The 27,021-nt window shown below is 36.0% G+C and overlaps 1 protein-coding gene across 2 annotated transcripts; it reads left to right on the top strand.

Moving 5' to 3' along the window:
• Positions 1-745: 745 nt before the first annotated feature.
• col17a1a (collagen, type XVII, alpha 1a) lies at positions 746-25,911 on the top strand. 2 transcript variants are annotated; one of them, XM_082163562.1, is made up of 53 exons: positions 746-1,021; positions 3,550-3,626; positions 5,315-5,371; positions 5,495-5,653; positions 5,899-6,366; positions 6,478-6,525; positions 6,949-6,990; positions 7,149-7,196; positions 7,418-7,552; positions 7,644-7,739; positions 7,879-7,929; positions 8,047-8,133; positions 8,219-8,278; positions 8,376-8,540; positions 9,298-9,366; positions 9,457-9,495; positions 9,585-9,740; positions 9,820-10,086; positions 10,198-10,248; positions 10,343-10,369; positions 11,173-11,199; positions 11,509-11,571; positions 11,700-11,804; positions 11,889-11,951; positions 12,085-12,174; positions 12,256-12,291; positions 12,403-12,438; positions 12,547-12,609; positions 13,254-13,289; positions 13,612-13,683; positions 13,803-13,829; positions 13,958-13,993; positions 14,471-14,506; positions 14,618-14,701; positions 14,808-14,843; positions 14,931-14,996; positions 15,074-15,148; positions 15,225-15,287; positions 15,573-15,632; positions 15,718-15,744; positions 15,847-15,879; positions 15,971-16,087; positions 16,413-16,460; positions 16,571-16,696; positions 17,569-17,682; positions 18,121-18,240; positions 19,329-19,469; positions 19,554-19,622; positions 19,929-20,105; positions 20,192-20,251; positions 22,242-22,304; positions 25,287-25,376; positions 25,468-25,911. In XM_082163562.1, exons 2-53 carry the CDS (start codon positions 3,563-3,565, stop codon positions 25,515-25,517), a joined length of 4,398 nt encoding a protein of 1,465 aa, XP_082019688.1. In that variant the 5' UTR covers positions 746-1,021; positions 3,550-3,562; the 3' UTR covers positions 25,518-25,911. The 2 variants fall into 2 exon arrangements, with proteins under 2 accessions (XP_082019688.1, XP_082019689.1); XM_082163563.1 differs by lacking the exon at positions 22,242-22,304 and having other exon boundaries at positions 747-1,021; positions 25,323-25,376.
• Positions 25,912-27,021: the final 1,110 nt, after the last annotated feature.

Here is a 27,021-nt window from a genome sequence, read left to right as displayed (position 1 = left end):
CTCACAGAAATGTGATGTGTTTTGTCTTATCGACCAATCAAATCTTCATAAAATAAAATTAATAAGGTCTACACCTTAGATAAGGTCTATCTAAGGTCAACACACAATGTAACATTTCTTATAATGCATAATAATCTAAGATTTAAATCAGTTTAATCTGAATGTTTCATCTGTAAAATCAACAACCATCAGTCACATCATCAGAGCATGTCAAATATGTAATGACAGATATGAGCGACTGATAAAATTACTCCATGGTGAATCACTGAGGTGTGTTGATTCATTCCTTCACACCTGTTCAAAAGAGAGAGAGAGAGAGAGAGAGAGAGAGAGAGAGAGAGAGAGACCCTCAGGGACAAGCACAGTATGTCTAATGCTGAACATCTTCTCCAGCATCAACATCCAATTGACCATCTAGTATCCAGCCAAAAATCATTTTAGCCACATTGCATTTTTACTCCAGTTTTGCATTCCAGCTGCAGGGCAAATGGTCATCATTACTGCCAAGCGGTTGGATGCCCAGTGAGGAATTTATAGGGACTTCATGATTTTACAATTGCCAGGGATAATTCCCATGACCCCTGACAATATACAGTCGGCCTTCTCATCTCATATTCAGTGAACTACCTATGGAATGCAGTGGAAGCCAGACTTATATGGAACAGGTTGTGATATATCCTCAAGCCATAACTTTACCATCAAAATTCCACTTAAATAACTTTCTCCCAGGCGATTTTTTCAAATGATTTGTTCTGTTTTCACAAATAAAAGTGCCTCAGGGGTCTCATGAAGTGACAGCCCCCCTCGTCTTGTCAAAACTCGCCTGTAAGTGGCTGCATGTCAGAAAAACTGATACAGTGCATGTAAAGGGGTAAAAAGCATGCATGCCGGGTCCTGGATTACTCATCACATCTGAACGTATACCAGCTCGTAAATATAATCGCTTTTTGGAGCACATCTTTACACAGAAGAACGGGCACAACGAGAACATTACACTCATTTCTCCTAAACGAGAGTCAAGGTGAGTTTTAACGGTCTTTTAAATGAAATGTAGTTGATATGCTATAATGAGGGACTTCAGGTCTGCATTGTTTAGTTTTATAACTGAACCTGAACTGTTTTGAAGCGCAAAAGGTCATGTGTTCACGGACGGGAAAAGTCTGTCAGGTTGGTGTTCTGAGGAACAGCAAGCTGCTCAATCATTAATGAAAACCACTGGCAATGAAGAGGTGAAATCTCTGGCACATTGTCAGGCTTAAGACAGAAATATTCAAAGTGATATAATAAAATTATTAAAGAATTTTAGAAAAATCGATTTCTAAGATTGTATCTGTTTTGTTTTCATGAAGAACCTTTAGCATCCATGGAATCTTTCCATTTCACAAAAGGTTCTTTATAGTGAAAATTGTTCTTTAGATAATTAAAATGCCCTTTACACTAAGTTTTTTTATTTTTATTTAAGAACTTTTGTTTTCACCGAAAGGTTCTTTCAGGAACCCAAAATCGTTCTTCTATGGCATCATTGCGAAAACCCCTTTTTTGTGTAGCTTTAGTGTAGCCTAACCACTTAGAGTGTAGCTTACATCATTAAACACTCATAGTATCTTATCTGTAAAGAAAAATCTCTTGTAAGTATTCATTTGTGGTCATGAGCTTATTGTGTTTTTGATCAAACCATGACAGAAAAAAATGTCAGGCAACCACAAATGCATTATAGAACAAGCATAGACACATATGCCTACATAAACACTAATTAAAATGAGTTTATGTATGCAGCATGGGTAGCTGTAATTTAGTTGTAGGCTATAACAGATGATTCATAACTGCAGCTCAGAGTGTCTTTCACTGCCATTCATAAATGGCTCATTATCCAAAGTAATATCAGGATGTAGAGCAAATCATTACTGTTTCGCAGCTGTAATGATGACTATAATCATGGTGGTGATAAACATGGCATTAGCAGAGTTGCTAAAGGTCTTGATGATTGGGGATAGACGAATGCATGGATGGATGGATGAACATATCAATGGATGGAATGGTATATGCTCACTTCCGGAAAATATGTCTTTCACATTCAAAATATTTAATTTGTATTTACTTCAAAGGTTTTCAAATTATATTATTACTTATATTACTTATACAGTATAATTAGAATATTTTATTTATTTATACATACAAACTAAAATATGCTGTTTGTTATGTGGTCTCATTTAACATGGCCATAGTCTACATTCACCTATGAGTGATATACCATGGTATATTGCCATATTACAATCGAAAATATTAATTTTTTTATATTTTATTTGTATGCTTTATATTAAGAATATAATGTATATATATATATATATATATATATATATATATATAAGGATTATAAAACTCATTGATTCAAGCCATATACATTTATTTAATGTATTTTTTGTAATTGTTTATTTACTCATTCATTGAATCAATGAGTTTTATAATCCATCCTTTGCATTATTTAATTTTTATTTAATATACTATATTTAAAATACATACATACATACATTAAATGTCAATTTAAACTCACTTTACTAACAAAAAACTAACTTTTTTGTTGTTATTGAAAAGTTATTGGGATGCTCCAAAAGCTCGAGACTTTGAAGTATCACCAAGACTTCTAATGTATTTTAGAAATGAAAGAGCTGATCATGAAGGTGACCTTTCACAGAAAACGCATAAATAATTGAATTCAAATCCTACATACAGTATGCTATTATGTATCAGGTGTACATACTGCCTTCAGGAAAACTTCAGGTTTAAACTTGTTGGCTCCAGATGTGTTAAGAAGGCTTGAAATCCAAGCTGAAAAATCTTTTTCTGAGGGGTGCTGTGATTGAACTTGAACTGATAAACATCAGTGTGTTGATACAGGATAGACTATTTGACATGAGACAGTAAATTATGACAAGGTAAGTGCCATTTTGTTCTGAGCAGAAGTCTGTTTTCAATGGTTTTTTGGTTTTTGTTTTGGTTTTTTTTCACAAATGAGCTTTTTTACTATATGTTATTTCAGTACCAATTTGTTTTTTTAGAGCACCTTCGGTTCAGCAAAACACATTTTGGCTGTATAGGGTTGAGTTGAGTTGGTATTTGGTTTTTCTCTGGTTACATTATAGGTTGCTAAATCAGTGTATAAGTGTCTAGGTTCTTTTTTATAGAAGACAAAAGAAAAAAATAGGCATTAAACTCTTTGTGGTTCTGAAGTGAAAGTGTTCCATATTGTAAAAAGCCAGACCAGAAGTTTAAAGGTTTAAAGAAAGATAAAGATATTTACTGGAAGCTAAATTATGTTCTAATGGCCTGTAAATCTATTTCTATGCTTATGTCTGAAATCTTGATGAGTTGATCATTACTTCGTTGTTCGTTTTTTTCTTATGCCTGTATTCTTTGAAAAGCATTCTGTGTTAATAATGCTAATCTATAGCACCAACATGCTTAAAAAATTAAAAGCAAATAGAATAAAAAATAAATATATAGATATCTTATTTTATTGATAAGAGTCAATTTTGCTTTTTTGCTTTACAGTAGTTAACATGGAATGGACAAGCTAACCACAACCAAGATTGTCAAAGTAGAGGGGGGATCTGGAGGATCTGCAAAAGGTAAGTGTGGAAAACACTTTTATCGCTCATAGAATTGCAAGAGCTATATGTAGAATTCAGAAACTCTTATTATTATTAGCGACACCGGTGGCCGTTAAGTGAACTGCAGCCAGCAACTTTTTGCTCGTGCTCACACACCTGCTACGTAACGTACAAGAGACTGAGCGTGATTCAAGGCACCAATATAATCATGGCGAAGTTCTTTTTCCATCTTACCTGATCACGATCCATCCATGCTGCTTACAGCAATGCTAGATGAATATGTAAAAATGTTCTGTGCATTTAATCTCAATACAGGGCCGGCACTAGTCTGGCTATCACCAGACCAAGCTCAATCTTTTAAGATGAAACATTAGTCAGGGGAGTCTGCTCTGTATTTTCTACTGCACAAGAGGCGTGATCAACGGGCATAGTTCAAATGACTCTGTACGCAATTGGATAGTCCTTCAACCAATCAGACCAACGATCCAGGTGACGTACTTTGCAGCGAAAACTCCAGGCAGGAAACGTGTCAACAAACGTGTTGGTTTGTAGCATTGATCAGCGGTTTGCAGAAGCAGCAATGGCATCGAGCGATTTTTGCAGGTTGTGCAAAAAAAACACGTAAAAGTGAGTGGTATTTACACCCACTTGAGCGATTTGTTTGCTAATCTAAAGAAGCCATTGAGCATCGTCGAGAGGTTAAAAGGAATTGGATTGGATTAAACCCGCCAATAGCGTGCCAGGTGGATAAGCCATGTTTTGGTCCCCGGAAATTTGTAACGGAAGCAGGATAGAAGAATATACAGGTTTCCAGCCTGAGCTGCAGGGCGAAATCAAATCGCCGGCAGATTGGGCTGGGTTTCCCCGGTCTAGGCCGGCGCCAGGGGAGGGCATTCGCGGGCCGTGCCCCACAAAAGAGTTACTGTTAATATTACTCAGTAGTATTTGAGTAAGTACAATGTAACTATGTCACCTTAAAATAAAGTGTAATCGAAAATTCGTACATGTATCATTCTTACAACAGTAATTTGGTATCCTGGAATTCCAGAGTTCTCGCGAGAGCACAATTTGAATTTGCTCAGCGAGTCACTCTGGCAATGAGTAATGATGCTCATTAACTATGCCCTTGTAGCCGAGCTGCACCAATCACATCGGTGTATCTGATATATGCGGGCCAGAGGCGAGCTAAACAGATGACGACAGCGCCTCATTAGTAACAATGTCAAAGTCATTAGTAAACATTGCAAGATAGCTATGGATGAACACCAGTTGTTTGAAACGGCATTGGCCGCAACAATGAACGAGTTAGACTTGGCTTTTTATCTAAAAGAGGAACAAAGACAGTGCTTGAATTGTTCCTTTGCAAGAAGGACGATTTTGCTGTTTTGCCGACCGGATACGGCAAGAGTCTAATCTACCAGTTAGCTGGATATGTCACCCCGATATGTCACCCCGTGTATTGTTGTGATTGGTTGTAGTGTTATCCAATTGCGTGCAGTGAGATTTTCAAATGCATGCTTGGTGCCGCCCCTCGAGTTGGGCGATTTTCAGTACTCAATGCCAGACCCTTAATCTTTCGGATTTGGGTCTGGATTTCCAGGCTAGTAATTTGGCACAACCGTAGTAAAACTGGAAATATGATGTAGGCAACTGGCTATAATTTAAATTCATTTGTCCCTTAATTTGAATGACGTTAAAAATTACAGAAATCCAGAAACATACCAAAACTGTGACGACCACAAGACTGACATCTCTACCCCCAAGTATGTTTAAACTGCAATTTAAAATGACATCATATTAAAAACCATTGATTGTGCCATTCTCTTTATAGTAGAACAGTTCAATCTCCTTCCCTGCTGAGTGTTATTTGGTGTCTCTCCCACTAGAGGGAAACAGCAGCTCCCTAAGCAGCCAACAGGTAGTGACCTCCATCGTGAACAGCTCCGGCTCTGGAGGAGCTTCAGGAGGAGCGGTTCTGCTGGAGAAGAAGATCATCACCCAGACCAGTGCTGAAGGGGGCGCTTCCAGAAGTTATGTCATATCCTGTGAGTCCAGAAATTATCCAGTTTCAACCATCTATGCAGGAAATGGAGAGGAAATTGGTTCAAGCAATATTTACTCAAAATTCATGAAAGAAACTTTTTTATTATTCATTCACAAGGCTTCTGAAATATTTTGGAACTGACATGAAGGTTCTGGTTATCAGCCACAATATTCTCCATTATTTGGTTTCTCCTCATATACATGAAATATCTGTAGTATTTATTAAGTTGTTCTTTCTTCTCTCCAGCCTCTTCATCTGGAAGTTCAGCCAGTAGCAGTTCAGGAGCTGGATCTGTGATTGGTGGATTTGACGGATTATCTCGTGAAATCAGTGCAACCGGTCCGATTAGCAGCTCAATGGTTAAAAGCTCTAGTTCTGTGGTTAAAAGCTCTAGCGGCGTCTCTACCTCCATCACAACAGTCGGCAGTTCCTCAGCAACAGGTGGAGATCTTTCTTCTGGATTCGGGTCCATCTCGTCCTCTGAGTTTGTGTCTGGTTCTTCAGGCGGTTCTGGAGGTAGTATGAACATATCCAGAGGTGGAGGAGGTGGTGCTGGCTCCTCTGCAGTCATGTCTGCCGGAGGAGCTTCCAGCTCCATGACTGTCTCCAAGTTCAGCTCCTCGTCCCCTAGTGGAACAAGGAAAGGTTTGAGTTACAGCACAGTTCCTACTGAGAGGAAGACCAGTTTGCACCTTTACACTGGAGGATATGAGGGTAAGATAGAGACCATGATATATTGTTTTAAAATGAGAGGACTCTCACACAGTATGATTAATTGTTGATATTATTAAAATATTGTATGTACTGTATGTTATATTTACTCAGGGGGCTCCAGTGGCAATTCCTCCCCTGAATACACAAAGAAAGAGTATGGTACGTCCATTTTGTTTTGGGGCTGGTGTGAATTTCAGGAGAAAAAAACAAAAACACAATTTGTAATTTAAAATACAATATGAAAGAAATTCATGATTAATCAGCACAGTTAACCAAACAAAGCTATCGAAAAGATCCATGAAATCACCTTACGATTGCAGTTTTCTTACCTCTGTAGAATATTTTTTTTTAAAGGAAGCAAAAGAAATGTTGATATGTATACTTAAATGTAAAAATGTAGGCTACTTTTGAGACCATGCTACCATCTCCGTTCGCCAAGCGTATAGGCTACTGTTGTTTGTTTGTGTGTGTGTGTTTTCGTTCTTCTTCTTCATCTTCTTCTTCTTCTTCTTCTTATTTCATCCATGAAAGATGCGTTTCTCAATATTCTGCTTCAGTGTTTGGTTGTTTTTTTATTTGCAGTTTCGTCAAGCGTTGCCACCAGAGGGCGCACTCAGACACGAGGTATTTATGAAATAACACTTAGTTTCACAAACTTCCCAACATTCTTAAACTTGAACTTAAAATGTAAAAATAATAATAATAACTCATCTCTTAATTTAATTTAATTTAATTTAATTTAATTTAATTTAATGTTATTGTTGTGATGTTGTCTTTTCCAGAGAGTGAGATCAGAGCCAGATTGCAGAGTGCTTCACCCTCCACTAGATGTCAGTGTTGCTAATGTTTAATAGTGTATACAGGATCTGCTTCACAATGCAAATACTTTGAAATTGCAAAATGTTTTCAGTTGCACCACATATGTACTGTACAATATATATTTTTAATTTCATCTTTTAAATTATATATTGATTATATATGAGGATATAATTACACATTCAATTGTGATGCCTTTAGTTTCAGAAAATGAATGATTGTTTCATGTATTTAGGGACAGAGCTAGATGATGTAAAGAGATTACTGAAGGGAAGTCGCTCCGGGAGCATCAGTCCACCTCGCTCTCCCACCAACACTCTGCCTATCCCGAAAAAAGCCAGCGTGGACATGCGCCACGACAGCCAGTCAGGTAACACACACTCACTCACGCGCACAGATATTCCTGTGATAGACACACACACAGCACAGCCAGTCCCTCGACACGAATACTTGTCTTTCAGGTTTTGACGGCTCAGTCCTGGATGCTGGATTCAGCGGATATTACACCAACCCAAACAATCTCAGTTACACCACACTGCAACAACCATCACCCACAGGTTAAACGCAGAGAAACAAGAGTGTCTGTGTGCATGTATTTCTGTGTGTCAAAGTTGAAAGGATCAGTTAAATTAAAAGATAAATAAAAAATTATATGAGGAAGAAAGAGAGAGATTGCCATTGTGTTGTTTGTTTCAGGTGGCATGCAGAATAATCTGACCCTCAGCTCATCTCCCCTTGGTAGTACAGGTCATTACATTCATCAATTCATGCACTAAAAACAAACTCCAATTTTGAGCTCTGGTTAAATGGCCAAAATCCTCATGAATATGAAGTGTGTTTCCTCTGTGTTTCTGTTCTCCTCAGTGTATGGGATGCAGAATAACCTGTCAACATCTGGCGGTGCTCTCATGGCTAATGGAATGAGTGTTGGCCATGGTAGTGTTGGCCATGGTAAACCGAACCTTGCTAACTGTTATACACTGACGTAATGCATACAAAATAACTACAGAAAGATATTTATTATGCCTGTTTGTAGTTCCAGTGTATGGGTCACCGAAGAATGTTGGCAGCACTGGATTTGCCACCAATATTACTGGTAATAATGATTTTAACAATGACTTAACAATGTTCAAGTTTTAAACAATACAGTATTAACAAATTAAAATTCGTCTTTTTTTATATCACATTTACAGCTGTTTCCAGCAGCCCTATCACCTCGGATGATGTGTTTGTGAAAGATGGCAAGTTTATTGCGATTGGGAAAGAAAATGTAGCCGCTAAGAAAGAGACCGAGAGACTGATCATGTCCAAAAATACTGGCAAACAGTTCGTCACTTCCACCACCAGTGCTGGAGCAGGTAGACTGATCAGACTAGATACAGTATTTTAACTCAGCTTAATTATAGTTATTAATTAGATTAAATCAGTCATTTAATTAGTAAAAAGTGTAATTGTTCCAGTTGGATCGGGTCAAATAGTTAAATATACACTACCATTCAAACATTTTTGAAAGAAATACTTTTATGCAGAAATGACACATTACATTTATCAAAAGTGATTGTAAAGACATACAAAATAATGTTGTTTTTTTAATAATGTTTTTTATTTATTTCAAATTAATTCTGTTCTTTTGACATTTCTATTCATCATCCTTCTCACGGTTTCCTCAAAAATATTAAGCAGCACAACTTTTTTCAACATTGATAATAAAAAGAAATGTTTCTTGAACATCAAATCTGCATATTAAATGATTTCTGAAGGATCATGTGACACTGAAGACTGGAGTAATAATGCTGAAAATTCAGCTTTGCATCACAGGAATAAATCACATTTTAAAATATTCAAATTAAAAAGTTATTTTGAATTTGTAGTATTATATTCACAATATTACTGTATTTTTTTTTTTTAAATAAATGCAGCCTTGGTGAGCATAAGAGACTTCCTTCAAAAATGTTGTCTTACAGACTCAAACTTTTCAGCTGTAGTGTATATTTTTAAAATGAACAAAAAAGGAAATATATTATGATTGGCAAATCACATTTTTTTAATGAACATTATTTTATTTTCAGTAGAAATTTATAACAAATGACAATAAATGTTTTTCTTATATTACAGATACGTTTTCTGAAGATTCACTCAAGAGGGAGAAAAAGATGATCTCGAGCACCATGGAAACCACCACTGGTACATTCACTTACTGGATATTATTAATAAATTAATCCTCACTTAAATTTAAACTTAAATCTAATAAAACCAACATTTATGTGCTTCCAGCTTCCAAAGCCTCAACAAAAGACAAGGCAACTTATGCAGGTATTTGTCTTACAGAAATTTGAATGTCACAAACACCGGCTCATTCAGCAATGAATAAGCAGACATTATGGATCTTGTTTCGCTCATAGACTCATATTCTAATGTCACGACAGAGATCCGTAAGGATGAGTCGGACGACACAGGACTCGGATTCTGTTCCTGCTGCTCGTGGTGGAAGTGGCTTCTGGCGTTGATTATTGGTCTTCTCCTTCTGCTGGGACTCCTCTGTGGTCTCATCGCACTGGGTACATTATGTCTCAAGACCAACTGATTTAGCTTGTGCGTGTACAGTTTCCTTCATCATGAATGTTCCTCTCTGTGTAGGTGAGGAGGTCAGGAAGCTGAAGGCTCGTGTGGACGCTATTGATGGCGGAGGAAGCGTGGCCTCTGCTCGAACCAGTCGTTTGTCCTCCTCCTCGGCTGTCAACATCGTGGATCCACTGGAATCTTCATACGTCGAACGCATCTCCGGCGTCCGTGCCGATAACACCATAAACCTGGGTTCAGCACCTGTTGCACAAGACCCTGAGGTCCTGCAGAGGACCATCCAACAGATCCTCAGATCTGAACTGCAGTCAGACACCGTTAGAGGTGTTTACCATACATCCACTCTGAACATATACAGAAGACATACATTCAATCAGTTCACATTTATTAATCATTCATTAGTTTGCTATAAATTTTTTAATGATTTCATTATAGCTTCACTGGCAACTTCACTTAGGGGTGAGAGAGGAGAAACTGGCCCTAAAGGTAATATTTACAGATTAATACATAGATAGTTTACAGTGAAAAGTGCGAATGAAGATTTACTAATACGTACATTTTTATGTACATTTAATTCTAGGAGACCAAGGACCTCCTGGAGTTAAAGGTATAAAATAAAAAAAACACACACACACCAAACTATCATTGTGACATTCTGAAGTACAATTTCATAATTGCACATGCACACTATCACATGTATATCACAATAATATCATAAATGTATCACAGATATAGCACAGGAATGTTAGAAATGTATCACAGACATATCACAAAAATGCCACACATTATCACATAAAATCACAAATATATCATATCAAAACATCAGAAATGTATCTAAATATTTACAATGTCACACATTATCACAACAGTTTCACATAATATCACAAATGTATCACAATTATTGCAAGATTATCAAAACAGTATTACAAAAAATATCATAAATATATAAATATCACAATTATATCACAAATATATTACAATGTCACATATCACAACAGTTTCACATAACATCTTAAACGTATCACAGATATATCACAATAATGACACATTATCACATACAATCATAAGTATATCACCATATTATCACAACAATATCACATACCACAAATATATCACATCAAACATTTCTCTAAATATGTCACTCATCATCTCAGGTTTTATATAATATCACAAAAGTATCACAATTATATCACATATTACAAATTTAACAAGATTATTAAAACAGTATTCCAAAAATATCACAATTATATCACATCACATCACAAAGTCACATCACAACAGTATCACAATAATGTCACACATTATCACAACAGTGTCACATAATATCACAAATATAAATTACAGTTATATCACTTAATATTATGAAAATATCAAAATTATATCAAATTTAAAAATTAAATAATTTTACAGGTGAAACAGGATTTCCCGGAATTCCAGGTAATGTGTTTTTTTTAATTGTTTTTTTTTATGACAAACGTCACATCCTTTGCACTTTAACTTAGTGAAATGAAGAATAAAAAACATTAAAGTCTACAACTATGATATTTGATACACTTTAGGAAACAACATGTCTACTAGAAAAACAAATAAACAAACAAAAAAGCTAAGAAACTGACTGGCTGATCGTGGATCAGTATCGCACATTTTACACGTATTAAATAAATGAATATTGAAATATTGATTTGATAAGTACTAACCAGAAGAGCCTAAATAAATAAACTGAATTAATGAATGGTACCGTTTCAGGTCCTCCTGGTCTCATTGGTCACCCCGGACAGGAAGGTCCTCGAGGGCCCAAAGGAAGTTCAGGTATGATGCAGAGCCAGAGACAACTTCTACCAGTCAATCATTGCCATTACAACTTAAGACTGATTTTGTGATGCTCACATGTGACAAAGGTGATTCGGACCTAAAACATCTCTTTGCACTGTTTATAGGTGAATCAGGAACTGATGGTTTACCAGGGCCGAGGGGGCGGGAAGGGCCAACGGGTCACAGAGGAGAACCGGGACCTCCAGGAATTGGAGAGAAAGGAGAGAAAGGTGATACCACTGACATTATTACTACTGTTATATTATAAGCAATTAAAAAAATTACTTGATCATTATTTTGTGTTTGCTCCTCAGGCTCTTCTGGTGATGTTGGTGCACCTGGGATAGTAGGACCAGGAGGTCCCATGGGACCCAAAGGTAAGCCCATCTGTACAATGGCAGTCCAGTACAAATGATTCCGGTTCAGACAAATTATTCCTTCATATTCACCCTGCCTTTGCTAGTAAATGGACCTACATTTTGAGGGGAAAAACTTGTTTTGTCACTGCAGGTGATGCAGGTGCTCAGGGCATCCCAGGTCTGACAGGAGCTCCTGGACCCCAAGGCTTCCGTGGAGATTCTGGTGATCCTGGACCCAAGGGTAAATCTACCTTTTCTTAACAGTTTCCCATTCAAGAATTTCATGTGAACAATTTGTTTTCATCATCTTTTATATTTTTAGGTGATAAAGGACCTGCTGGGCCATCTGGGGTCAAAGGTTGGTAGAAGCCAGAGATACATATTGCAAATTGTAAAGCAGTTTTTAATATATTTATTAAGTTTTTAAGCTGATAATTATATTGAAATAATTGTTCTATGACTAAATTAGGTGATCAAGGAGAGAGAGGGCCACGTGGTACTACTGGTAAGTTACAGTATCTTATAACATACAACTATATATATCTATATATCTATATATATATAGCATTTGTTATTATTAGTATCTCAAAAAATATGATAATATTTTTGACAGGTGAGCCAGGTCTGGTCGGACCAGCAGGGCCTCCTGGCGAGAAAGGTCTTAAAGGATCAACAGGTGGGTCTCATCACAGAAAGAGAAACTTGAGGAAAAGAAAACCTGTATCACAAGAAGAACATATGCAATTAAGATTTATTCTATTCTATAAGAAATAAATATACACTACTGTTCAAAAGTCAGTATTTTTTTCAAAAGAAATTAATACTTTTATTCAGCAAGGATTCATTCAGTTGATCAAAAGTGACAGTAAAGATTATATTTCAAATATAATAGTATACGTTGTACTGTTTTCTACATTGACAATAATCAGAAATGTTTCTTGAGCAGCAAATCATCATATTAGAATGATTTCTGAAGGATCGTGTGACACTGAAGACTGGAGTAATGATGCTGAAAATTCAGAAAATTATATTTGCATCACAGGAATAAATTACATTTTAAAATATATTAAAATAGAAATCGGTTATTTTAAATTCTAAAAATATTTCACAGTATTTTACTGTACTTTTTGATCAAATAAATGCAGCCTTGGTGAGCAGAAGAGACTTCTTTCAAAAACACTGAAAAATCTTACTGACCCTAAACTTTTGGATGGTAGTGTACAAGAACATCTGGATTGAAAATGACTGTACAGTATGTGATGTATCATATCAAGTCATATATTTTATATCATATCATATATCATATTTCATTTTCCACAGGTGCTCCTGGGCCAGATGGTGTTAAAGGAATTCGAGGTAATTTTGAAACTAAGCTTTGGTAAAACATTAGCCTGTGTCTACAAAATACAAGCATGTCTTTTTTTTTTTGGTAACACTTTATTTTACAGTGTCCTTGTTACATATGTTACATGTACTTACCATAGTAATAACAGTAAATTATGCATAATTACATGCAACTAACCCTCAACCAAATCCTAATCCTACCCTAACCCTATAGTAAGTACATGTAGTTGCTTAATATTACTCAGTACTAAAATATATAATTACACTGTAACAATGACACCTTAAAATAAAGTGTAACCTTTTTTTAAAAATGTCTCTTTCTTTTAAATTCAAGGAGACCAAGGTCCGATTGGGTTGCCTGGAGCTCGGGGACCACAGGGGCCTCCTGGAGACGCAGGAATACCAGGTATAAATTAAGAGAAAAATCACACCACGGCTGAATAGATAATGCTTTTCATACTTTTTAACACACTTGTCAATAATGCAAACCATGTAAAGGAGATGTTTTTCTGGTTTCCTGCACAGGTACACCAGGACTTCAAGGACCACCAGGTTTGATTTCACTTCTCCTGCGCTGAATATATTAAACACAACAGATCTATTAGTATTTCTGAAATAACTGTCTACAGACACAAAACAGACATCTTAATGATATTTATTTTTACCTTATTTAACTAAAGGTTTGCCAGGTACCCCAGGCCAGCCAGGGTCCAAAGGTAATATTTCTTGTGAGATGTTTTTAATTCAATTCTAACGGCCCGTTCACACCAAGGATGATAACTATAACTTTAGATAGCTCTAAAGAAATTAATAAAAAAACCATTCTAAATATACAATTATAGCAGAGTCTAAAACACAACTAGAAAATACACTTTCAGAACGATTTTTTCCGGATAATGAACAATAGCAACATTGACAGCCAATCAGAATCCATCCTGCTTTAAAGAGCTCAAGCATTCAAAGCGGCAGACGACAAAACTGCAGCGCACGCTTATAATACACAGAATGATACCCTCTGCTGAGCGCTAATATAGTTATCTTTATAGTAATCGTTCTTGGTGTGAACGGGCCTTAATGCCATAATATTAATCAAATTTTGTATTTTATATATACATTATTCTACTTTTTGTTTTTTAAATACATATATATACAGAAATACTCTTACCACATCTTACGTGCTGTTCTCTCTTTAGGTGAGCCCGGTGAGCCCGGAAGAATCATTTCTGCAGGTAAGGGAACACAAATGAAAATTAGTTAGTGGTGCTTACTTAATTAGCTTCTGGTCTATTAATCTGGCTTATTTGATGGTGACATCATCATCATCTGGTCGCTCCTCGTAGGCGCTAATACTAACACTGTGGGGATACCTGGACCACCTGGACCTCCTGGAACTCCAGGTCCTGCTGGACAACCTGGACTATCAGGTATCATGAAGTTCATCACGGATCATCTCAAATCCATTTAATATGAAATTAAAAGAATCAGTTAAATATTCGTGCTAATATTTATTTTTAATTTTTTTTATCTAAGGTCCTATTGGTCCTGCTGGTCTTCCTGGTTCACCTGGTAAGATGACTTTTTTCTATAAACCAAAAAAGATTTAAATCAAAGATTTTTTTTTGTTGTTTTTTACTGACATTTGAATCTCTACAGGTTCAAAGGGAGATAAAGGAGACAAAGGAGATGATGGGAAGCCTGGAGTCTCTGAGAGGGCAGGGAGTAAGTGTGCTCATTTTGAAAATGTACATTGTAAGTGCTTTTATATCATTCATTTGCTCTTAATCTAAACTGAACAGAGGAAGCTGCTGCTGAACCTGGTCCTCCTGGCCCACCGGGACCACCTGGACCTCCTGGTTACGATGGGAAACCAGGTACATAGTCCCTAATTCAGTTTTGTTACATTTCTGTTGTGTTACTATATAAAGGTTTCATTTTGTTTTTCCACAGGTTTTGGTCAACCTGGTCCTCCCGGTCAAAAAGGTGAACCAGGAAGCTTTGTACCCACTTCAGGTATGCTAATGCTTTAAAGTTCATTTACACTTGGTTCTTTGAGACTTTGGGTCTCATTCACTAACGCAAATAGTCTCATTTGTACACGCAAATTTGTGTGTGTGTATGTATATATATACAAACACACGCACACATACACTTATATGTGTGCGTGTTGTAAATGAGAGAAGTTCTCGTGCGCATATACAGTAAATAAATCCACAAAATTATTAGGATTATTAGTGAATGAGACCTATTAAATTATGTTTTTAAAATGATCTGATTGTGGTTTTTGTGGTCAATCAGAAACCTTCTTTGCTGGAACGCCTGGGCCTCCTGGACCTATTGGACCAAAGGGATCACAAGGTAGATTAAATATACAATAGAGACAATATACAACATTGGGTTTTCCTTAAGAACCTATGAATTTTAATGTTTGTTTTTTGTTCAGGCGATATTGGCCCTCAAGGATTCCCTGGTAAGGTCGACACATTCCATCACACATACTGTATATAAAAATGACATTCTGATGTTTGTGGATGACATGCATAGTTCTGTTTCATCTTTTTTTTTTCTAAAGGCCAACCTGGATTACCTGGAGAACCTGGAATCGGTTAGTGATTCAGATTTGTATAATACAGAACATACACGTTTTTACATTCTACAATAGCCACACAGTTCACTTTATTTTACCCCGAATCCAGGTTTTCCAGGACCGCCAGGGTCACCAGGACCACGTGGAGAACAAGGTACAGAGGGTCCACAAGGACCACAGGGACCTCAAGGACCAATGGGTTCAATGGGGCTAGAAGGTCCAAAAGGTACAATGGAACAAAATATATCTATGTTAGACAGTTTTTACATAAAACAATACACACACACACACACACACACACACACACACACACACACACACACACACACACACACACACACAGGGCAGTTGTGGCTAAATGGTTAGAGAGCCAGACTGGATGGGTTAAATGCAGAGGACACATTTTAAGTATGGGTTGTCATATACGGCCTTCACTTCGTATATCTATGTGAAAAGCCTCCAGTTACAGTAAAACATTACAATGGAAGTAAATATGGTTAGTTTTTCAAAATCTGTGCACCAACGTTTTTTCTTTTTTTCTTTAAATATAGGTGATGCTGGAGTCCCAGGGGCCCCTGGCATTCCAGGTTATTCCTACGGTAGGCAAATTGGTGTATTGCTCTAATATTTGCTTTGAAATGAAACGTTTTAAACCACATACCCTTTCGTTAGTAAAAGAAAGAGAGTTTCATGTCATTGTTTTTATAAGGTGGAGGATCCAGAAGCGCTCCAGGACCACCAGGTTCACCTGGACCCCCAGGGCCTCCTGGAGCACCTGGTTCCCCTAGTGGCGGCTCACCAGATGTTGCTCAGCAGATTTCGGACTACCTCAGAAGTATGTTAAACTTTAATGCAACCTAGCAACTCCCTTAAAACTACCCTGAACACCTTAAAGGGATTGTTCACCTCAAAATTGTCATAATTTAGAAATAAAGACATGGACAGGTTTGGAATGACATGTTGTTCCAAACCTGAATGACTTTCTTTCTTCTGCGAAACACAGAAGATATTTTGAAGAATGTTGGTGTCCAAACAGTTTCGGTTCCCATTTACTTCAATTGAATTTTTTGTCCACACAATAGATCTTGGTCTTGGTTAGATGGCATATTGTATTTAAAGCAGATAGAAATGAGGCTGTGAGGGATACATTTACAGTATTTACAATGGCTTGCTAATGGTCCTAGATCAAATAGTTTTCACAACTGTTTTGCAGATTTTTCTCTACTGAAACGTTTTTGGAAAGACGTTTCATCAGCTGAACAATCATTATTTTGTTAATCAACAGTACAATCCATTGAACGGACTGTACTTCTATCCCTCACATCCTTGTTTTCATTTCTGTCAAAAATGAAATATCTACCCTGACTAATGTCTATGAAAGTCAATGGGAACCGAAATGGTTTGGTTATCAACATTCTTTAAAATATCTTCTTCTGTGTCCCACAGAAGAAAGAAAGTGATACAGGTTTGGAATGAAATGAGGGTGAGTAAATGATGACTGAATTTAAATTTTTGGTTGAACTATCCCTTTAACTACTGTATAGCAGCTACCAACATGCTAGCATTGTGAGGGCAACTTTTGGGTGAAAAGCATCTTTAGAAGTCCCAGTATGGTTTGAAGCCACTACAAATTACACATTTATCTAATTATAGAGATAAATGGGCAAATAAGCTCCATGACAGTAATATTTAATGTGTCTTTTGTAGGTGAACCCATCAGAGAATACCTGGCTGGACCTCCCGGCCCACCTGGACCACCAGGACCTTCTGGATCAGCCTCTGATGATACGCTAGCTAACCGTGTGATTGATTACCTTCAAAGTAAGTGTGAAATGTTCAACGACACAGGCGACACAACTTTTACAGGTGTCGGTAACACTTTATTTCGATGGTCCACTTAAGATATTTTACTAACTATAAGTAACTTTACAACTATATGTCAACTAGGAGTCATTAAGTATTAGTAGACTGTCTAATGTTCCCCAACAGACATTCTGCTGAATATAAGTAATTTAGCAGCTACAAAATAACTTACTCGGACCCTAACACCTAACAGTCTCCTTATACTCTAATGACTTATAGTTGACATGAAGTTGCTGTTACTTATAGTTAGTAGAATGTCTAAAGTGGACCATCGAAATAAAGCGTAACCTTTCTGTTTTCTACTTTGCTTTTTGTTTTCAATAAACATGTAACTCAAAACTAATGTGCTTTATGACACATTTTGATGGATCCACACATTCTTTGGTGCATATATAGGAGATGAGGTGAGACAGTACCTGATTGGTCCTCCAGGGCCCCCAGGACCCCCAGGTGTGCCAGGTGGATATGGCTTTAACACTCAGGAAGTTGCTGGACGAGTGCTGAATTTGATCAACGGTAGGAAAGATATGCTGGACATCCTGGATCCCTAGAACTAGCCCTAGATCATTTTCAGAGTTACCTGTAATATATACTACCATTCAAAAGTTTAAAAGATTTTCTAAATGTTTTTGAAAGAACTCTCTTATGCTCACCAAAGCTGCATTTGTTTGATAATATTTGAAACATTATTACAATTTTTCTCTTTTCTTCAAAATAATTTTTTTTTCCTATGATCAAAGCTGAATTTTCAGCATCATTACTCCAGTCTTTAGTGTCACATGATCCTTCAGAAGTCATTCTAATATGATGACTTGCTGCTCAACAAACATTTCTGATTAGCATGTGATGCTGGTGGCTGTAATAATCGCATGGCACAGGAAATATAAAAACAAAAGTCTCTACTTGGAAAATATGCAGGAATTAAACACACAAAACCACTTCCAACATAAACAAGCCTGAAAATTAACAGAGGAAACTAAGGGCTTAAATACACAGAGTTAACAAATGGCGAAAACGTAATCCAATCAGAAACTAACTAGCAAACAGAACTCAGGCAAAGCAGAACAGGAAACAGATTGAAAACTGAACCAAAACGGATTACATATCAATGTTGAAAACAGTTGTGCTGCTTAATATTTTTGTTGAAACCATGATAAAAAATTTGAAATAGATTTTTTGTAACAATTGAAATGTCTTTACTGTCTCTTTTGATCAATGTATTGCACACACTGTATTAATTTCTTTTAGATTGAAAAATACCCCAAACTTTTGAATGGTAGTGTTTATGAAACTGTTCAGATTTAAGCTTTGGATTTTTTGAAGACTAACCATTTCAGGATGTGGTGGACCAAATGTAATAGTTAGGGATTGGCTATTGAAAATATCTGTCAACTACTATTCTGGGGTGCGTTTCCCAAAAGCATCGTCAGCCAGCTATGGTCGCAAGTCCCCTAGAACTCTATTAGTAAGGACAGAACTTGCAACCATAGCTGGCTTTGGGATACTTGAAGAGTTGGTGACAACAGCTGCACACTTTGAAATATTATCAAAGTTATTTTTGTATAGCTGCAAGTATTAAAAATGATGTTATATCACATTTGCAGATGCTGGTTTCAGAGGTCTGCCAGGACCCCCGGGCCCCCCAGGACCTCAAGGACCACCAGGAAGCTCTGGAGGAATAGTGTCTTACGCGGTGAATGAAAACCAACAGCCAATCCGTGCAGAGCCTCAGGAGTACATCAAGAGTAAGAACAGTGTTTATTAACTCTATTTCGTATTTAAGTCTTTTTTTTTATAGCAGTTTAATGGCAGTTTGTTTGCTTCTGCAGGGCACCCAATTGTAAACGATAATTTGGATTATCCAGCCATCGCTAAACGGGCTGCAGATTACATTAAGTGTAAGTTACGCTACATGTGACGACCTAAAATGCACTTACACACATACGCATATCAAAAAAAACATCCTCTCTGCATTTCTTCTCTTCTCTAGCTTGCTACCTAATAGTAGTTTAATAATTTTTGCATTGCATACTACGAATATTGTTGGCTTTTTAACTAATTGCTTTCGTTTGTCTTTTGTAAGTCGCTTTGTATAAAAGCGTCTGCTAAATGCATAAAGGTAAATGTGAACAAGATATTGTTAGTACCTTTATAGATTTATTGTAGGAATTATTGAGTTTTATGTGTTTGCATTTTTTCCACAGCTAATAACCTGTTAGGTGGTCTGGTAGGGGCTCCGGGTCCGGCAGGGGTTCAGGGTGCACGAGGAGCATCTGGACGACCTGGACTACCAGGGTCTCAAGGACCACAAGGACCACCTGGACCTCCAGGAGTCAGCATACAACTGACCAACATGACTGAAATAATGGACTATATTAGAGGCAAGAAGGAACTTGTTCAAAAGAACAATTTGTATGCATTTAATTTGAATAATTTATTTACTAATATAATTGCATCATTTCTACAGAACACAATATGATTGGACCACAGGGGGAGAAAGGGGTTATGGGATTTCCAGGACCAAGAGGTACAAGTTCTATTTATCACATGGACATATGAAATTGGCCAGCAAAGCAATTAAACCTAGTTACCTTCATCTGGTATCTGTGAAGTGAATTGACTTAGTCCTGTTCACAAAGAAACAAATCCATAAAAATTATGTCAGTAATGCATAAACAGAAATGTGAAAAGTTACTCAAAAAGATGATTTAGGCCTACATCTTCAGTAACAAATGTTGTGTATTTTTAACCAAAATGAACAAAATGTCTGCATCTGGTAGGTTTCAAATATATTAAAATACAAAATAAATGAAAACATATTAAAATAGTTTTATTCAGAAAAATTTTAAGGCATCTGGGGACGTTTACACAACACCGTGTTCAACTAAAAACGGCAATCTTTTTATGCGTTTTGGCTGTTGTTCATTTACAAGACAAGGATGTTTTTGCGGTGGCCGAGAGTGTTCAACGCGCTGCAACTGAAGAAAACGCATGCAAATAGAAAAATCACACGCAAATTAAGAAAACATCTTCATAAGTTTTACTACACATGTGCTCCAAATACTCACAACACAACCAAATACAGAAACACGCTGCAAAAGTTCACAACAACCAAATACAGAAAACACTCGACTGATGGCTTATGTTACCGCTAACCCGGACGTCGAGGTCACTTCCGTGATTTGGGAAAAGCACGTAAAAGTCCTGGCAGAAAGCGATGCATAAGGATGTAGTGTAACGACGCCCAGTTCCAGGAATGCACTAATATTTTGTAGGTAGTACCAATTTGCAACAATTATTAGTTAACACTAAGTTGTCAACACTTCTGAATTTTTTTTTGGCTCGAGGTCATGGTGCAAAGGACCCTTGGTTGAATTTACTCCGAACCATCCCTTTAAACAACAAAAATGTTAAACTGAAAACGGTGATGGCATGCGTATTACGTGTTTAGTCTACAGGCGTGCGCGTTTGGCGAAAGTGCTATAAAAGAATGCGCATGTGCGCAGGCGGTTAGTCTTTCTTTACAAAGTGACATTGCTAACTACTGGCCTGGCATGCATGAAACAGTGTTTTAGTCGTTTTTCGTGGATCTGTGTGAATGGGGATTGTTTTGATAACATTGTTATCTGTACAAAGAAAACACGTTTCCGTTTTTCTATCGTTGTCGTTTATAAACATACCCTAAATGATTAACAAAACTTTGCCAAATAACCTTGTCATCTTATTGATATTTCACACTTTTTTAACAAGTAAAAAGGTCTTTTAGTATAATTATACAGAAATGTCCACCTTCAGGTCAAGGTTCACATGCCTTTTTGCTGGGAAATATTAACTTTTATAGTGTTAGTAATATTTCAAGATGAACACTTACTGGACTGAAGCAACTTAGGTTTGCTTGATCATTTTTTGAAAATGTGAGTTTCAAATATGATGCATCATTACATCATATCATTGTATTGCATTGCATGATGTTTTGCCCCACCCCAATAAAACCACAGAGCTTTGATCATTTAAATATCTTAAGACATATTAATGGGAGACATAAAGTGACAGCTGATATTGATACAAGTCATCTGCTATACTTTCATAAAGATCTCGTTGATTTACTATACAAGCTATCTTTTAGGCCACATTAATATCAGTAAAAGCACCAAACTGCATATTTTTACGCAGTTTTTTTTTCTCTCCTCTAAGTTCCATATTCTCACTATATCATACTATATGAGCCATAAAGTGCTGATGTACAGTATCAAATGTGATGCTCAACAAAACATATGCATTCTAGATTATTATATTTTTTTTGTCAAAAGAATTGTCAATTAACAAATCCATTTTTTTTTTTTTTTTTTTTTACTATTATTGAATACAGTGTGTCAGGCTTTAGGGTTAATTGAGAGTATTCCTTGAAACTGCTGTTTGCATGGACAAGTGTTCAAATATCATTTATCAACATTTGTTTCAACGTGTAATTTTACTGTTGTACAATCCGGGTTTTCCAGGCCCCCCAGGCCCCCAAGGCTTCCCAGGCCCCCAAGGCTTCCCAGGCATGGACGGCCTCCAAGGAATGAATGGAGACAGGGGTATGAGCCAGTTTACAAAATATATAATTGATCATAAGATACTGTATTCTTCATGATAATGTCATGACAAACCTTTTTTCCCCACAGGTGAGGCTTCATAGCATAGCAATTAAACCTAGTTACCTTCATTTGGTATCTGTGTGAACATACTAGGAAGTGAATTGACTTAGTCCTGTTCACAAAGAAACAAATCCATAAAAATTACTCCAGTTATGCATAAACAGAAGTTGAAAAGTTACTCAAAAAGATGATTTAGGGCTACAGCTTCAGTAACAAACGTTGTGTATTTTTAACCAAAATTGGTAACACTTTATAATAACGTTCAGTTGTAAGTCATTTATAAGTGGTTAGTTAATGATGAACTAATCATTTACAAAGCAAGTGATATACTAACATTTTATGTATGTTTTGTAAATTCTGTTACAAGTCATTCACAAGTGATTAGTAAATTATTAACTAATCATTTATGAAACATGACTATGCATTCATAAATGATTAATAAGTGATGTTAATTATTTTATGTATGTTTTTTAGATTCAGTTGTAAGTTATTTACAATTGATTAGTTAATGATTAACTGATCATTTACAAAACATGACTATGTGTTTCATCAATTTAATAAATTATGTGTTTTTTTTGTGTATGTATGTATGTAGCAATTAGAGGGTGCAGAAAGTGTTGTAAATGCCTTGTATACACATACAGATAATATGTAATAGGTAAGTTACAGTGTTCAACACAATGATGTGTAAACACATGAATAAATCATTTACAACACTTTCTGCATCCCCTAATCTAAAGTGTAAAGTATTCATCACTTGTAAATGTGTTACACATCATTCGTAGATTACCACTTCAAGAATCAATAAGGCATAAGATCAACAAGTCTTATCTATTACGAATGATGTGTAACACATTTACAAGTGATGAATACTTTACACTTTAGATTAGGGGATGCAGAAAGTGTTGTAAATGATTTATTCATGCGTTTCCACATCATCTATAACAGGTGTTGAACACTGTAGTGTGTACTGCAGTGTAAGTGCTGACTGGTGAGGGTATAGACACACATGGAGTCTTTAACCACTGTGCACCTGATGTGAGCAAAACATACAAAAAAAGTAACAATTTATGAAACATTTATGAAACGCATATTCATGTTTTGTAAATGATTAGTTAATCATTAACTCAAATGTAAATGACTTAAACTGAATCTACAAAACAACATACATAAAATAATGAACATATTAATTAATCATTTATGAATGCATAGTCATGTTTCATAAATGATTAGTTAATCATTTACTAATCACTTGTAAATGACTTGTAACGGAATTTACAAAACATACATGTAAAATGTTAGTATATCACTTGCTAATCATTTATAAATGTTTTGTAAATGATTAGTTCATCATAACCACTTATAAATGACTTACAACTGAACGTTATTATAAAGTGTTACCAACTTTTTATGCGTTTTGGCTGTTCATTTACACGACAAGGACGTTTTTACGGTGGCCGAGAGTGTTCAACGCGCTGCAACTGAAGAAAACGCATGCAAATAGAAAAATCACACGCAAATTAAGAAAACATCTTCATAAGTTTTACAACACATGTGCTCCAAATACTCACAACACAACCAAATACAGAAACACAGTTTTACAACATGTGTTGCAAAACTGATAAAGATGTTTTCTTAATTTGCGTGTGATTTTTCTTTTGCATGTGTTTTCTTCAGTTGCAGCGCGTTGAGCTCTCTTGGCCACCGTACGTTTTGGCCTAAAAGCGCAAGCTTTTGAAAACGGGTTTCAAAGTGCAACGATACTGAAAACAAAACTGTTATCAACTGTTTAAACAACAAAAATGTGAATCTGAAAACGGTGATGGCATGCATAGTGTTTAGTCTACAGGCGTGTGCGTTTGGTGAAAGTGCTCCATAAAAAAATGCGCATGTGCACAGGCGGTTAGTCTTTCTTTACAAAGTGACATTGCTAACTACTGGCCTGGCATGCATGAAACAGTGTGTTAGTCGTTTTTCGTGGATCTGTGTGAATGGGGATTGTTTTGATAACATTGTTATCTGTACAAAGAAAAAACGTTTCCGTTTTTCTATCGTTGTCGTTTATAAACATACCCTAAATGATCAACGAAACTTTGTCGAATAACCTACAACGTGCCTTCTGTCATCTTATTGATATTTCACACTTTTTTAACAAGTAAAAAGGTCTTTTATTATAATTATACAGAAATGTCCACCTTCAGGTCGAGGTTCACATGCCTTTTTGCTGGGAAATATTTACTGATTTTTATAAAGTAAACATAAGAATAACTTTTATAGTGTTAGTAATATTTCAAGATGAACACTTACTGGACTGAAGCAACTTAGGTTTGCTTGATAATTTTTTGAAAATGTGAGTTTCAAATATGATGCATCATTACATCATATCATTGTATTGCATTGCATGATGTTTTGCCCCACCCCAATAAAACCACAGAGCTTTGATCATTTAAATATCTTAAGACATATTAATGGGAGACATAAAGTGACAGCTGATATTGATACAAGTCGTCTGCTATACTTTCATAAAGATCTCGTTGATTTACTATACAAGCTATCTTTTAGGCCACATTAATATCAGTAAAAGCACCAAACTGCATATTTTTGCGCAGTTTTTTTTTTTTTTCTCCTCTAAGTTCCATATTCTCACTATATCATACTATATGAGCCATAAAGTGCTGATTTACAGTATCAAATGTGATGGCTCAACAAAACATATGCATTCTAGATTATTTTATTTTTTTTCAGGTCAATTAACAAATCCATTTTTTTTTTTACTATTATTGAATACAGTGTGTCAGGCTTTACAGGGTTAATCCAGAGTATTCCTTAAAATTGCTGTTTGCATGGACAAGTGTTCAAATATAATTGATCAACATTTGTTTCAACTTGTAATTTTACTATTGTACAATCCGGGTTTTCCAGGCCCCGCAGGCCCCCCAGGCGTCCCAGGCATCCCAGGCATGGACGGCTTCCCAGGCAAAGACGGCCCCCCAGGAATGAAAGGAGAAAAGGGTATGAGCCAGTTTACAAAATATATAATTGATCATAAGATACTGTATATTTCTAAAATGATAATGTCATGACAAACCTTTTTTCCCCACAGGTGAGGCTTCATACGTCACTCGGAGGAGGAGGAGGAGCACAGGAATTTAGACAGACGGCAGTGTGTTTGCCTTTAGCAGCTAATGCTTTAAAAATGACATGTACATATTTTAATTTAGACTTTTCTATTTTTTTTTTTTTTACAATGATTTGTTACCAAAATATAAACATATTCACACAAAATTTACAAGAATTACGAGAACAAATTAAAATGTATTACTTCAGTTTTTAAAGAAAAAAGATTGTATTTTTTTCCTCGTCATAAATATGTGAGTGCATGACTGCAAAATGGGATTTAACATAATCTGGGTATGTGGATGTTTAAAATTAGCTTTTTGTCATTTGATGTGCTAAAACGCTTTCATTATTACAGACTTTCAATAACATCAAATGTGGCTTGACTTTGAGATTGAGAAATAAAGATTTTTTTTTGTTTTTAAACTGAGACTTCTGAAGGCCTCATATCAAAGTCCCTTCAAGGCAAGTCATTTTGAAACATCAAATTTTCCAAAGCTGTTGACTAAACTTGGAAATCACCATGGAAATCTGAAAACCACCGTCTCATAAAAACTCAAATCAAAACAGCATTTTTCAGGCAATACACATGTGCAGTCATAACGTGAATCGTAGACTGTAGTGGCTTCCTTTCCTTCTTTAGCCACTTCCGTGAGGGAAAGTATCTTTGACGCTACGACTGTTTTAACAAGACTTGAACTTTATTGTAACAAAAAGGTGAAAACCAGAGAATGTCTAATAAGGGGAGAGGTTCCACTCTCAGTAAACTTCCGGCTTCTGAACTGGTTGCAGTTCCACTCTGGTTCCATATGAGGGCGCTCACAGGACGTGACAAACATGACAGAAACTCTTTTTTTGTCTTTTTTGATACCTGACAGCAACTTTTTTTGGTATTTTTTGAAACTTCACAGCAACTTTTTTTTTTTTGTCGTTTTTCAAACATGACAGAAACTCTTTTTTTGTCTTTTTTGATACCTGACAGCAACTTTTTTTGGTATTTTTTCAAACTTCACAGCAACTTTTATTTTTTGTCGTTTTTCAAACATGACAGAAACTCTTTTTTTGTCTTTTTTGAGACCTGACAGCAACTTTTTTTGGTATTTTTTCAAACTTCACAGCAACTTTTATTTTTTGTCGTTTTTCAAACATGACAGAAACTCTTTTTTTGTCGTTTTTGATACCTGACAGCAACTTTTTTTGGTATTTTTTCAAACTTCACAGCAACTTTTATTTTTTGTCGTTTTTCAAACATGACAGAAACTCTTTTTTTGTCTTTTTTGATACCTGACAGCAACTTTTTTTGGTATTTTTTCAAACTTCACAGCAACTTTTATTTTTTGTCGTTTTTCAAACATGACAGAAACTCTTTTTTTTGTCTTTTTTGATACCTGACAGCAACTTTTTTTGGTATTTTTTCTAACTTCACAGCAACTTTTATTTTTTGTCGTTTTTCAAACATGACAGAAACTCTTTTTTTGTCTTTTTTGATACCTGACAGCAACTTTTTTTGGTATTTTTTCAAACTTCACAAGTTTTTTTT

Source organism: Leuciscus leuciscus, assembly GCF_965113295.1.
Source record: "Leuciscus leuciscus genome assembly, chromosome: 3".
NCBI classification, from domain to species: domain Eukaryota; kingdom Metazoa; phylum Chordata; class Actinopteri; order Cypriniformes; family Leuciscidae; genus Leuciscus; species Leuciscus leuciscus.
This window is presented reverse-complemented; position numbering and strand designations above follow the sequence as displayed.

Excerpts from the sequence above, each read along its gene's own strand:
- col17a1a (XM_082163562.1), top strand. The coding sequence starts at position 3,563 with ATGGACAAGCTAACCACAACCAAGATTGTCAAAGTAGAGGGGGGATCT. Across the intron at positions 15,880-15,970 it reads ACCTGGAGAACCTGGAATCG|GTTTTCCAGGACCGCCAGGG; the intron begins GTTAGTGATTCA and ends CCCCGAATCCAG. Across the intron at positions 16,461-16,570 it reads CATTCCAGGTTATTCCTACG|GTGGAGGATCCAGAAGCGCT; the intron begins GTAGGCAAATTG and ends TGTTTTTATAAG.